The 14,498-nt window shown below is 32.3% G+C and overlaps 1 protein-coding gene across 1 annotated transcript in view; it reads left to right on the top strand.

Moving 5' to 3' along the window:
- The window catches only part of LOC148614138 (uncharacterized), a 173,698-nt gene that overhangs the window by 20,843 nt on the left and 138,357 nt on the right, over window positions 1-14,498 (top strand). Inside the window, exons 2-5 of the mRNA XM_088590432.1 lie at window positions 2,514-2,603; window positions 5,363-5,506; window positions 6,258-6,362; window positions 7,502-7,531. Coding sequence (XP_088446558.1) covers window positions 2,570-2,603; window positions 5,363-5,506; window positions 6,258-6,362; window positions 7,502-7,531 — 313 coding nt within the window. The 5' untranslated portion in view covers window positions 2,514-2,569. The remainder of the gene's footprint in view (window positions 1-2,513; window positions 2,604-5,362; window positions 5,507-6,257; window positions 6,363-7,501; window positions 7,532-14,498) is intronic.

Genomic DNA, 14,498 nt, shown 5'->3' with positions numbered 1-14,498 from the left:
ACTTATCAAGCTCGTAAACGGTTGTACAATGTAACTCAGTTAATCTAAATTTAAGATCTAAAATCTAAATTTCTTCTGTGTTTGTCCAAATGTATTCCTCCAACAATGACCATTTAATCGGGTAACATTTATTTCAGCAATTTTTGCAGTTTTTGCACACAACAATGTAGACTACGTGACCAAGACTTATTGCATAATTAATAAATTGTTCTAGGATTTTCAAAAAAAAAATAATTTGCTTTTCCGGCTTCGTTTTATTATCATATATAAAAATGTTCTAATGTGCAGCCCAAAACCAAAAGTAGCATTTATATTTCCAGAAAACAGGTCTTTATTTTTAATTCTTGAGAACATTATGCAAGTCTTTTGATACAATATCACTTTTTCTGACAGTTAGTGTTGCATGAAACGTATGTGCACACCCAGACTTTTCAAAAGATTATTGAATTAATTTAAATCTCACCCACAGATCTTAACAGCCAGTAAAAAGGTAAAGATGTATTCATTTATTTATCAATATTATCGAACTATTGGCCATTCTGCCCATGGAACTTTTTTATTGTACATCCACCTTTTGTGTTGTGTCTTGTTTTACTTATCTTTTGTTTTAATATGCAATTGCATTTTATTCTGTTAGCAACATTTTGTATGTTGATCGTTTCTGTTTCATGTTTTCATGTTTTGGCAATATATTTGGACTTAGATGTATATAAATTGTCCTTTTTTTTAGTGGAGTCCGAGTTGCTTATTCATGCTTCTGTTACTTTGTATGTATGATTTTAGTTACTTTATGTTCTTCATTGTGTATGTCTGTTTTCCATGTCTGGTCTTTGTCCCTGGATTACATTCTTTTTATTACCGCTATTACCTTGGTTTCCTTGATTATTTTTTACACTTCGGTACTTTTTTTGCCTGTATATGATAATTCGTATGATTTTCACTTAACATACGAACAATAAATGTCGTTGGGCTTAACTTTTGTTGAGTCGTTGAGATAATTACAAAAGGAGAAAATGTTTAGACAAACGAATCCGAGTTTATACTTACTGATGAGGAGGTACTGTACTATTTATCCCTTTGTTGCTGTAGCGACTGTTATGTGACTGCTTTAGAGAAACTCAGAATATATTGATCGAGACAAGACAACAATATTTTTCATCAGCTCATACACGTTATATAAAACTTTGTCTGTATAAAACAAGTCATTCCTTATCTATCATATCTTATAGTGAAAAACTTTTGAAACAAAATACAATGAACAAACTTGAAAGTGTCAATATGCATGCAGTTTTAATAGATCTATCCTTTCATTAACGTCCATTTCTTTTAAATTGTTTTCGTTTTGTTCCCCTGAATGCATTTGAAGAACACTTCGGTTAAAATTCACGGAAAATCCTTGAATGCAAATCGTTAATGTTCCAGTATTTTTTGCTCAAAATCTACGTTTCATTTACACAGGATAATTGCAACATATGTTTTCATATATTTAGGACCATTATGGTAACAAAGTGTGTTTGTGCTTTTAAAAATACATGAAATCATATATTATAGAAAATCATATGAAAACCATACCCTTTTCATATATGAAATCCTATTGAATACATGTAAATACAAGATGATTTATATATTCATATGTTTTTCATGTGTTTTTAATCATCGGAGCATGTTCATTGCCACAAATGTCTAAAACAAAACAAAAACAAAAACAAACAAAAACAAAAACAAAACAAAACAAAAAAAACAACAACAAAATAAGACTGACTTAAAACCCCGATACCCACTTTATGCAATATCCGCTATAGTATTATCACGATTTATTCTATGCCACGTTTTACACAGAAATTAAATTGGAATTCACCTAATAAACATTCGAAAAAAAATAAAACAAAAATACATTTTTCATATAGAACTTACCTATTCCCATTACCTGCAAACTCTCAAAACAAAAAAGGTGCAAATGCTGAATAAGGGAGTGTTGAGTGTTGAGAGACCTTAATTTATTTTCAGTTATTACAACAAGTAGGCAATTAGTTGGTAGTGTTAGATACTAGTAGCAGTCCTTATAAAATTCAGACGGGGTGATTCATTTATTTCAAAAACCCACCGAACCCATTGTTTTTTCTAATAGAGAAACAGTTACAGAATACATAACCAATCTTAGTTTTGTCATTTGGTTGTTACGCTTTCGAGATAATAATCATATAGATTGTGTATAAAATTAATACTTTGCAGGCTTATCGTTCTTGATTTTGTTTGAATTTCAGTGGGAGATGATTATGTGGTTTTCTAAAAATGCAGGTCGAAATAACGAAAGGACTACATTAAAATATAGAATATATAGATGACTTGTTCGGTGTTTTTTTTTTACACCATGAATAACCTCTACAATAGTCAGCGTTTGCATTTGATATGGACCGGTACATTAAAAAGAATTCTACAGAGAAAAAGATTTCATTTTTTAAAACTTTACAATAAAAATCAAGTACTAACGTAAACAATATTTTTAATTGCAGAAATTTCGAAAGGGTAACAACAATGTCCAGTTTGACTACAGGAATTATTTCGTGATATGAAGCATATAACATGGAGGTGTTTCTTCACAGGTAGATTTCTATATCTTTAATAGGTTTGCTATGTTGAAATCAAGAACAATACGACTCAGAACAATATCAAAAAAATTTGGTTAAGTTGAATAGCATGATACTGCAAAGAAAACCATATCAGTAGCCAATACACAGCTTCAGAAATATGACCAAAAAAATCTTATTTAATGAGTTTTTTAAAAAAAAAAAGAAATCGAATAAGTTTGCATTCCATAGCCCAATGATCTTTGATATACCAAATTTGTTGTTGTCATCATTGTTTTTATTTGGCAACATGGTCGTATAGTAGAACATGCTCAATATGGTATTTTAGGAGAACTATACTTTGTCTTCATTACATTAAGTTTACTCGTGATATAAAATATAAAATATTTTTTTCATTTTCTATTCGTAAATTGAAATCATTTTATACAATAAAACACACGTCTTATTATATGGACATACATACACATTGAATCTCTTTTCATATAACGAAATTAGTAGGAATAAAAATTTACTAGATTGCAAATACATCATACCAAACTGCGTGCATGTCTCTATCCGCCACTGATTACGTACACGTGTACCCTTTCTATGATACACTTATCATTAATACACGTGTATCATAACACTATTCATACGCAAAACACAGAAACTATCAAGATAAATTACAAGGAGATACATATATCTTTAAAAACAAATTTAAAACAAAACATAAAATAGGTAAAACCAATTAAAACGCTTCTTTGCTTACATGTATATCAATATAAAAAATCGGTTCTAAAAAGTAACAACAGTATCAGAGCAAAATATGCACCCATGTTATGTTCCGTATTTTAAAGAGATAGAAATATTTTCTCAGAATCACAGTTATGTGTTGAATGTTGGCATTACAGTCGTACATATATTTCACCATGTTTTATCGACATCTTTAAGATTTGTTTTCTACACAAAATTCTGTCAAATTAGCTTCACATAATAACGCCAGTTTTGAGCAGCTCGACAGAACATCACTTCTTGTCATACCTTGTCTGTTGCCATTCTTCCAACTTCGACTTCCAAAGCGATTATTCTGGGTTGATTGTAATTTTTGGTTATATTTTTTGTTTATTGAATCAGCAGTACATTTCATAAATACGAAACTGAAATTTTGACTATCCATTAGATTTTTACAGAGTATTAAATATGAAACTCATGTATAAGATAATACCAACACAATATATTTTATCCGCTATTCATAACCACATTAAAGAATGGTGTCATGTGACATTTTCATGTGTCAATATTTTGGGGCTAACTTAGTTTGAACTAAAGCGCTGAAGTTTGAAAGAGTAATCAAGGGAACCAAGATTATAGCGGTAATCAAAAGAATGTAATCCAGGGACAAAGGCCAGACATGGAAAACAGACATACACAACAAAGAACATAAAGTAACTAAAATCACACATACAAAATAACAAAAGCAAATGACGAACTCGGACTCCACTACAAAATGGAAGCATGGACCAGGTGCACCGGTAGGGTAAGCGTCCTCTGCTTTTCTTGAAACACCCGCCGAGTTGCTCATAAAAGGTCAAGTCCAGGGTAGACAAATGAGGAAAGGAAAACTATGACCCGTTGAATAAATCAGTTTTCATGGCGCAGATGGATACACCATAAGGATCCACGAGTTCATGATGACGACCATGAAACTTCTGTAGTGATGACTTCAATCTTGTAGCAACATAACCCTGTTCCAGAAGTCTATTTGTTAGAGTTCTAGCGTGAAACATAAGTCTGCGTAGTTTCGGCAAGTTCTGGCAAAATGTATAAGTTGTGAAATGAACACTCTATACGTACGTGCTGAAGGGATGTTGCCACAGATGAAAGAAAAGTCGACAATTCTGAATGAAAAGTCATCACGTTTGTCGTAAAGTTTGGTCAATAGTTTTCCTTTACCATCGATTTCTAAGTGTAGGTCAAGACATGAAGATATCTCAAGTTGTTTGGGGTAGATGCGATGTATCAAATCCCCGAAATTAGGATTGTTTAATGATAATAGGTCATCTATATAGCGGAAACTGAGATTAAAGGTTCTAGCCAAACGATATTTTTTCTTTCGGATGAGATCAGCTGTAAAGTCAGCCTCATAAAAGTGAAGTAAATAAACACAATTTGTTCCCATTGGAATGCCGACCGTTTGTTGAAAAACACGTCCACCACACTGGACAAATATGTTGTAGATTAAAAATTCCAGCATTCTGTAAACATCTTCCTCTGTATATTTGGAAGATGATTTGAAATTATTTCTTACAAAGTATGAGGAATCTCTACCAAGAACTATATATTTGTATCTAGGTGTACCATCTTTTATGGAAAAACAACGATGTATAATGTTTTTAAGTCGGGATTTTAGCTGAGTATGGGGAATAGAAGTATACAGTGTTGAAAAATCATAGGTTTTAATGCTATTATATTCAAATATAATGAATCGTCGACAAATATTCACAGTGCAAACATAATAAATAGATGAATAAATATTGAAGAATCCATCTAAAAATTACAAAATGACGAATTGATGAATATATAATTCATTTGTGTATCTTTTTTACTTAATTTTGTTGCTGTCACCAACACGTTTAGGGTCAACGAAGTATATCGTCTGCTGTAACAAACATGAATACCAACTGATAAAATTACACAAATACAAACAAATAAAGACAAGATTGAAACAAAATGTATCATAGAAAGAATGATGACGATATATACACTAGTAGCTACAGTTATGATTTTTCTTACAGTTTCAGTATTCACTAGTTTAGTTTTCGCATCATCATCAACCACCGATGTCACCACAGCAGAAACACCTTCTACGTGGTCTACCACAAGTCCAACCAACGGACCGACCTCCACCAACCAACAAATCACCAATTTAAGTACAACAGGTACGTCATGATTTGAAACCGGTTTATCCAGAGGAAAACATCTGTACGGCGGCTAACTTGTCTGTGCTGTAAAGTAAACTGCCTTTACTTAAGGAATCTTTTCAATATAAATATGCTGTTTCCTGAAACATATAAAAGTTTGCATCGTTTTTCATTTTCTTTGCTAATTTCGTTTCTAACTTATAGGCTTTTTAAAGAGAAAAAAAGGAATTTGGCTGATATTCCGGTTTGCTGCTAATATGACAGTTTTTTGTTGTTACATATTTGTTTGATTCGCATAATTGAATTAAAATTATATAACTCCTATGGTAAATATTCAAAATTCAGCACGGTTTGTTGTCAAACATCTCCTTGCCGACTGTGCTTTTCATCAATTCTGCTACAACAATGGTATCCGAAAAAAAAACCTTGTGTCACGCCAGCAGTACATCTATTTAACAAGGTTATCATTTACATATAAATTCAAGAATCTTTGACAAAATGTCTGTATTTTTTTTCTCTTTTGAAAAAAAGTTGTTTCTAGTAAAGCAAGAACTAAATAAATTCTTAATCTATTGCTTTTTGAATTGGGTTTTGTGAGTTTATGGTGACCTGATTCCCCAAATAGGTGTTTAGTTAAGTCGATAGTTGAAATTAAATTTCACGGATATGTGATTTCCGGTGGTTCACTGTCTTAATAATAACATTAATGCAACTGTGTGGATAAGCAAATTTCACATGATATTACAATATTTAAAATTGACTTTTGCAGCAACGTCAGAGACATCGCCTACAGCATCAACACAATCATCCATTTCGTCAACAGAACCAACAACAGTCCAGGCAACAACTGGACAGGACAATGGCACTACATTAGGTATCTAAAATATGTTTTCGAAGTGAGCTAAATGATAGAGAACAAACATGTAAAAATACAAATTACGAATCTGATATACCATGGGCATAACACAAAGAGGGAGAATGTAGAAAAGGCGTTTCTGGAACGCAATTATCTCAAACCTCATTAATGAGCAGGCGATGCGGTAAGCTCCAAAACAGTGTCTGACTTTCGAAATAGACGCTGCAGTCAGTCCTCTCAGCAAATGCAAGAATCTTGCAAAGTTGGTAAAATGTTAATGATTTTACGCAATGTTATTCGATTGTCAAACGAGTTGAATATGTAAGAAAGTTTCGAAAGGCCTGTCTGTACCGGAATACTTCATATTATTAGAAAATGAGGAATTTGTTATTAACTTTCCTTCAAGATAAACATTTTATGCTTAACACTTGTACTTACTTACAATATATATATAATGATATATTACTCAGCCTTTTCTCATTTCTGTGTAAGTTTATGCATAATAAATTTCATAAACTACTAAAAATATAGAGAACACATAACGCTCTTGATGAAAAAAAATGCCAGATTTAGAAAAGACATTGAAATTGAGGCAAAATCTTCATATTTATTCTTTTCTCTTGAGTTTAACGGGATAAACATTCTAAGTTTTGTGTCTTATTTTTTTACTTTAAATAACACACTTTCCTACCAGTTCACCAAGTCAAAGCCTCCTTTTTTATGGATATCCGATTTCATTCGATTTTTTTTAAATTTTTGTCCTTCTGATGTATTTATTTATTCGAGTAGAATTTGTTTAAGCACCGGCTCCGACACATAAGATAAAACTCTTTGCCCGTCCTATCCGTTCCCCTGTTCGTAAGCGCAACTTCTTCAACATTCGATCGGTTTTTTTATGAAATTTTGATAGACAACGTATTGGTGTAGACGTGCATGATTACTAATTTAAAATGCCTGAAATGGGAAAGAAGTAGGACTGTACACGTCTACACCAAATAAGCACAACTTTCAATTAACCGTTCAGTGGATTTTAATGACATTATGAAGTTTGTACTTCTTATGTAGATGCGATATGTCATTTAGAAAAATGGTAGATTGCATTAAGTACTGTCACCAAAGCCTTCAAGCTTTCCATGTAATGTCTTTTTGTATTTTAGTGTCAACTGCAGAACCAAAGACAACGACAGGTAGGCTCATTTCATTCAGTTTCCCAATCTTTGTAATGCAATGTATTGTCGCACATGACCATACTTATTAAGTCTTTTTTGTAACAACAAGATTTCCCAGCAAGCTAAACTAGGCATCGCAACGTCCCCTCATTATCATTGTTTTAGATTTCTTTTTGTGAGATTCATAATTATATTCTCTCGAAACAGTTAGGTAATATACTGGGTACTTAAACCGTATAGCAAATTGGTAAATTGTTAGAGGGCATAAAACTACGTATCTCACAAAAAAAACCCCAAACAAACAAACAAATAAACAAACTAAGAAGCTTACAGATATCAGGGTACCGTGTCAATATTTTAATTACGTATCGGTTACTTCCTCGTGAACATAATTGCATTCCGGATACATGATAAAAAAAAACCAGGAGCATACGAAGTAAGCAGAAGTCATAATGTGTATATTGTGTAATCACTATCGTTTCACTTAACAGTAACATGTATAAACATTACTCTGTAGAAAATGAATGTATTTATACTAATCGTGCATATCAATAGGTTTGAATGAATATTTTAAAACTAATGAATAATAAACTAAGAAGTAAACTATATTCCAATGGTAAAATATAATAGAACATGCAATACAACTGCATACAACCCTTAAAAGATGACGGTTAGATCAAGAGCCTTTTTTTTAAATTCTGACAACAAATATAGATCAGTGATTTTTTATTGCTATCCATGACTATTCCGTTAAGGTTTTCTAAATCATTGAAAAACAAATTCCTAATTGAACTTTTCTACCGTAGATCCTTTTCTTGAGTACATAGGATCTCAGGAAAATACTTTCAGATATTTATCTGAGCAATTAAAATCCTATTAGGAGTAATGCTAATTTATTTTTATATATCCTTTTCTGCATGCGTAAGTAATTAGAATAGCTATTTGAATAATCAAAATCATAACTTTGTCATGTGACATACTAATTTGAATATCTAGATATTGACCATTATTTGAAAGAGTAATCAAAGGAACCAAGATTCTAGAGAGTTTGAAGAAACTTAGCTAATGTATGTAGCCTGTCAAATTAAATAAAAAACATTTAAAATTAAGAATCGCAGTAAGCCTATTTCCTCCGTCTGCTGAGATAAAATTCTGAATATTTTTTTCAGAATTCATATTCACTTAAAAGGCAAGTTCAGTGGGAAAAAATAATTTACAAGAATTTATTTTCGAATTATGTTTTGTATTTATATAACATTCAAACGGACAATAGGTTTTTACTGTTCTATCTATGTCTTAAATCAATTTTTAATAATAAAATTCAATAATGCTATACAAGCAAAGTTCTATATAGTTTGAAAACAAAAAAGAAATGAATACCAGTAAAGAGTTATAATATAGTATAGATATTGCAAACATCATGTATAGAATACTATAACCAGTGTTTTGTGACAGACAATATTGGCAAATATTAATACAATAAACATAATTGAAATCGTTGAAAAGATGATAACATGACACTGACAAGACATAATAATAAGCAGGCGATGCGGTAAGCTCCGAAACAGTGTCTGACTTTCGAAATTCACTCTAGACGCTGCAGCCAGCCCTCTCAGAAAATTCAAGAATCTTGCAAAGTCGGTAAAATGTTAATGATTTTACGCAATGTTATTCGATTGTCAAACGATTCATACTTGAATATGTAAGAAAGTTACGAAATTTCCGACAGTTTATCAACACTTTAATCAACAAGATCATCCAAAACCTCTTGGACTTCATCACATTAGAACCAAACTTTATTATATACCTCCCTACTACACTCCCGTTACAAAACAAGTCTTGACACTCCTGTTTCTGACCCCACCACATCATTATACAGACTTGTTGCTATCATTTTGGATATTAGTTTCCACAGCCTCTTTAAACCAGTCTGTGTGAAAAGTCAAGATGAAGAAAAACGATCATTTCTTCCACTACCGTTTGTCAACAAAGGTATACATGCAATTAATTTGGCTAACATCCTCCATCACAAAAACGTTACCAACAAATTCCCCCATATTTCAAAGACAAGTCCATACCAATTATTTCATATTCCTATACTTCACCCATTGCATCCAAAATTTTCAATTATAAAAGGCTATTGCAGAACCTCGAGATTGAGGACTTCAAGGCTAGACCACCTGACTGTTCTTGCAAAAACTCCTTCTGGTTACGGCAGATTTAACCATCATCGAAAACGAATCTCTGCGTAATATTCTTTCTAAAGGTTCCAAGTACAGTGAACCACGCTCCATAAATTGGAATTATAGCTTTAAATTTCTTATGGATGCCGTCGAGGACTATGTAAGAAAATTGATAAAACGAGAACAAGAAGACATTGATTCTCTGTCAGAGTGGTTAAAGACCGTGAGGTTTTGAATTTTGAAACGAATGAAAGTTTTAAGTAGGTCAATGAGTGCCAAGGCTACATCAGTTTTCAAAGACCCCGATGTAACAAAAACATTGTCTACTATACATGATAAGTATGTTGTCGTACCAGCAGACCAAGCCCAAAACAACATTGTTTTTGTCTGCAAAACGTTTTACATCCAATGTTTATTCTCAGATGTAGACGCAAAAAATAATAGCAGTGATAAGACCTATATTGCTACCACACTCTCCAAAGAACAGATTGTGGAAAACCATAAATCTGTGCTATCCTCTTTTGCTTTCTCTACCAAGGACTGTCAAAAGGGGTCTGCAGTCCTACCACAACATTTGTTACTCCCGTAGGGGTTTTAATTTAATGTGGATCCTGAAAAAATCGAAAGATCTTTTGGAGACAATCAGTTCAAGACTATTATTTGAATATAATAGCATTAAAATCTATGATTTTTCAACACTGTATACTTCTATTCCCCATACTCAGTTAAAATCCCGACTTAAAAACATCATACATCGTTGTTTTTCCAAAACAGATGGTACACCTAAATACAAATATATAGTTCTTGGTAGAGATTCCTCATACTTTATAAGAAATAATTCCAAATCATCTTCCAAATATACAGAGGAAGATGGTTACAAAATGCTGGAATTTTTACTCGACAACATATTTGTCCAGTGTGGTGGACGTCCTTTTAAACAAACAGTAAGCATTCCAATGGAAACAAATTGTGCTCATTTACTTGCTGACCTATTCCTTCACTCTTATGAGGCTGACTTTATAGCTGATCTGATCCGAAAGAAAGAATATCGTTTGGCTATATAGATGACGTATTATCTTTAAACAATCCTAATTTCGGGGATTTGATACACCGCATCTACCCCAAACAACTTGAGATAAAGGATACTACAGACACTGTGAAGTCAGCCTCATATCTTGACCTACACTTAGAAATGGATGATAAAGGAAACCTATTGACCAAACTTTACGACAAACTTGATGACTTTTCATTCAGAATTGTCAACTTTCCTTTCATCTGTGGCAACATCCCTTCACCACCTGCGTATGGAGTATTCATATCAAAACTCATGCGTAATGCCAGAGCATGCCGAAACAACGCAGACTTTTTGTATCGCGCTAGACCTCTAACAGATAGGCTTCCGGAACAGGGTTATGTTGCTACAAGATTGAAGTTATCACTACAAAAGTTTTATGGCATCATGAACTCGTGGATCGTTATGGTGTATCCATCTGCGCCATGAAAACTGATTTATTCAACGGGTCATAGTTTTCCTTTCCTCGTTTGTTTACCCCGGACTTGACCTTTTATGAGCAACTCCGCGGGTGATTCTACAAAAGCAGAAGACGTTTACCCTACCGATGCACCTGGTCCATGCTCCCAGTTTTTAGTGGAGTCCGAGTTGCTCATTTGCTTTTGTTACTTTGTATGTATGATTTTAGTTACTTTATGTTCTTTGTTGTGTATGTTTGTTTTCCATGTCTGGTCTTTGTCCCTGGATTACATTCTTTTGGTTACCGCTATAACCTTGGTTCTCTTGATTACTCTCTCACTGACAAGACATAATGATATGACAATGATAAGTATAAATAGATATAGATATACATAAGATAATATGACACTGACAAGACATATTAATTTGACAATAACAGCACATATCAATATGACAATAACAAGATATAATAATATGACAATAACAAGACATAATAATATGACAGTGACAAGACATAATAATATGACACTGATAAGACATAATAATATGACACTGATAAGACATAATAATATGACAATAACAAGACATAATAATATGACAATGAAAAGGAAATTACAATGTAACTTTATTTACTTAAATAACCACAGATACAACTGGTGTACAAGAGGACAAATTACATAATCTTTTTTACACATGAACCCAAAATGATACCAAGTTATGACGACTGCATATAAATGTTTCTTTAATGGACCAATTCAGAAATTCAAATTACGTGCTCGTTACACCGTCGCACAGCGTACTCATGAAATACGTCTTGATCAATCAGATAGCTATCCCAGAATGCCATACAGTTTCTAAATCGGTTAATTGTAACTATATCGGTTGTTTATGGTTATTTCTTTTCTCTGGAATGATTTGGTTTCCGTTTTCTTTCCGTGGCACTAGCGCTTGTTGAGAATAGGAAACCGTTCTCTTGAAAAAAATAAATCAGAATTTGTACATCTACAAAAGTAATTACTAAGTATTTGAAAGAAAAATCTTTACGAGATCAAAATTACCATTTTCTTCCTAATGCAAGCATGGATAGATAGAACATCATATAAACCCAATATGTATTCAAAATGAAGTGGAATCGGAAAGAAAACATAAACGGAATGAAAAGACTTTTATTATAATTTAAGGAGGTAGATCTAGGGTAAGGGACATTACTCATGAAATCAGTGATATGTTTGTATCATATTCAATTTCACCAAAGTCTTTTAAGCTTTCCTTTGAAACAGAATGAAATCAGTTCAGGTTACTCTGATGCTTACATGAGATTGTTGTAAAATGGTTAATACAAACGTTCCAATGTCCCATACCCTAGGTCTACCTCCTTAAACATGTGCAACTGTCAATATAGTAGTAGTAGTGGACTGAAGTAATTGAAGGGATTGGTCATTTGACAACATGTAAATGGAGTTTATTGCTTTGTAGACTGGTTCCCGACCGCAATATTCAGTATGTTACACATATACAAATATAAGAGAGTGTATTGCTAGTAGCTAATACCTAGAACGTAGTCCCGGGAACCAGGATAATTGCTTTGCTCCTTATTTGATCTTAGAGGCGTGATATTCCTAAGTATGTCAGAATTCTAGGGGTCTCCACCTATTATAACCTAGACTAATAATGGTACAGCTATAAAGTGAATGCGAATACAGTAGGGATCAATTTTAACCTCTCTGTACAACCGTCATCAATCAAGATGACGGTTCTAGAACTTTTATTGGCAACCAAAGAATTATGACAATTATGTTAGGACTCAAGACGGATACCGATAATTCTAAAACGGAACTATTTATGGAAATTTCACCACTTACCAGTATTATCCCTGACGATTTCGACCAAAGACTAGAATCGACAGGTTGAAATAACCGAAGGTTGTAAAAGATCTAACTGAATGCAATCTTTAAGATTAGACGTAAAATGTAAAACTTTAAAATGGAGATTTTTTGCACAAGCCTATTAACAACTACGAAATTGAAATAATAGTGATAAAAAGAAAAAAAAATAGGGAAGCCATTAAAAATGGTTCACAGTATACAGGTGTATTAGATAGTAAAAACAAAATAATACGCAAAACTTTGTAATCTGTTTTTTTCTTTTTTTTTTAAATTATATTTCAAACTGATTATTGGAATCGCTAAAAAAATACATTGACATTAATTCATATATTCATGCATATCATACGTGCATTTGGCTTTTTATGGCTTTGGCTTTTTTTAAAATTTCTAGTGAGTTTTTATGCTTAAAGACATTTCAACATTGTGATATTGAGAAGTTAGTAAACACCAAATATCATTTTAGCGAGTAGAATAGATATATTAACTGTGTAGATAGTTTCTTCCTTTGAAGAATATCTTTTTTCATACAGCACTCTTACTATTTTTTTATTCTCATTTATTAAATGAGATACTGAGATAACGGAAAGAAACCCACAGCCAGCAAAACATTTAAAGTAGTATCTATGTTTTTTTTTCATAACCAATAGATGAATCATTCACTGGAATTGTATACATACAGATTTCATTTTTATAAGAAATGCATACATACAAACATACATGCATACAAATAGACACAAATAATATATATATATATATGTGAAAATTTGAAGATAAAAAACAACAACGACAGCGCTTAAAAAATAACAAAAAGCAAATGAATTGTGAAAAATACGTTGAATGCACGGGTTATTTGCTCAATTTTTAAGCGTTTATTGCAAAAGTAATGATTGGAATATTGACTTTTATGTCCTATTAACATTTCACTACTTATCTATACTGTCTCAACAAATCTGGCACCTTATTTTTGGTTTACATAGCATAAAACTAAACAAAAGACTTTCCGTATGCTCAGCTTTCTCCTTCTTAAACAAAAAATAGGTCCCATATAAAATATCTCAGATTGTTAAGATCTTAATATACTCTTGTTATGGTACTAAATAACAATATACTTTTTTCATGAACTTTGACAAAGATATATTTATTGTTAAAAATCCAGGGACAAAGACCCGACATGGAAAACAAACATACACAACAAAAAACATAAAGTTACTAAAATCATACATACAAAGTAACAAAAGCAATTGAGCAACTCGGACTTCACTAAAAACTGGGAGCATGGACCAGGTGCACCGGTAGGGTAAGCGTCCTCTGATTTTCTACAAACAACCGCCGAGTTGCTCATAAAAAGTCAAGTCCAGGGTAGAAACATATAAATAAAACTACATTAATCACATAGTATATATTTCATATTGTCATTTTTTTTTCTAATAAAGTTTTATTTTCAT

This window comes from Perna viridis, chromosome 6 (genome assembly GCF_037379345.1).
Source record: "Perna viridis isolate PV_CMFRI_1.1 ecotype Kerala chromosome 6, ASM3737934v1, whole genome shotgun sequence".
NCBI lineage: Eukaryota > Metazoa > Mollusca > Bivalvia > Mytilida > Mytilidae > Perna > Perna viridis.
Note: the sequence above shows the minus strand (reverse complement) of the source record. Positions and strands in the feature narration are given on the sequence as shown.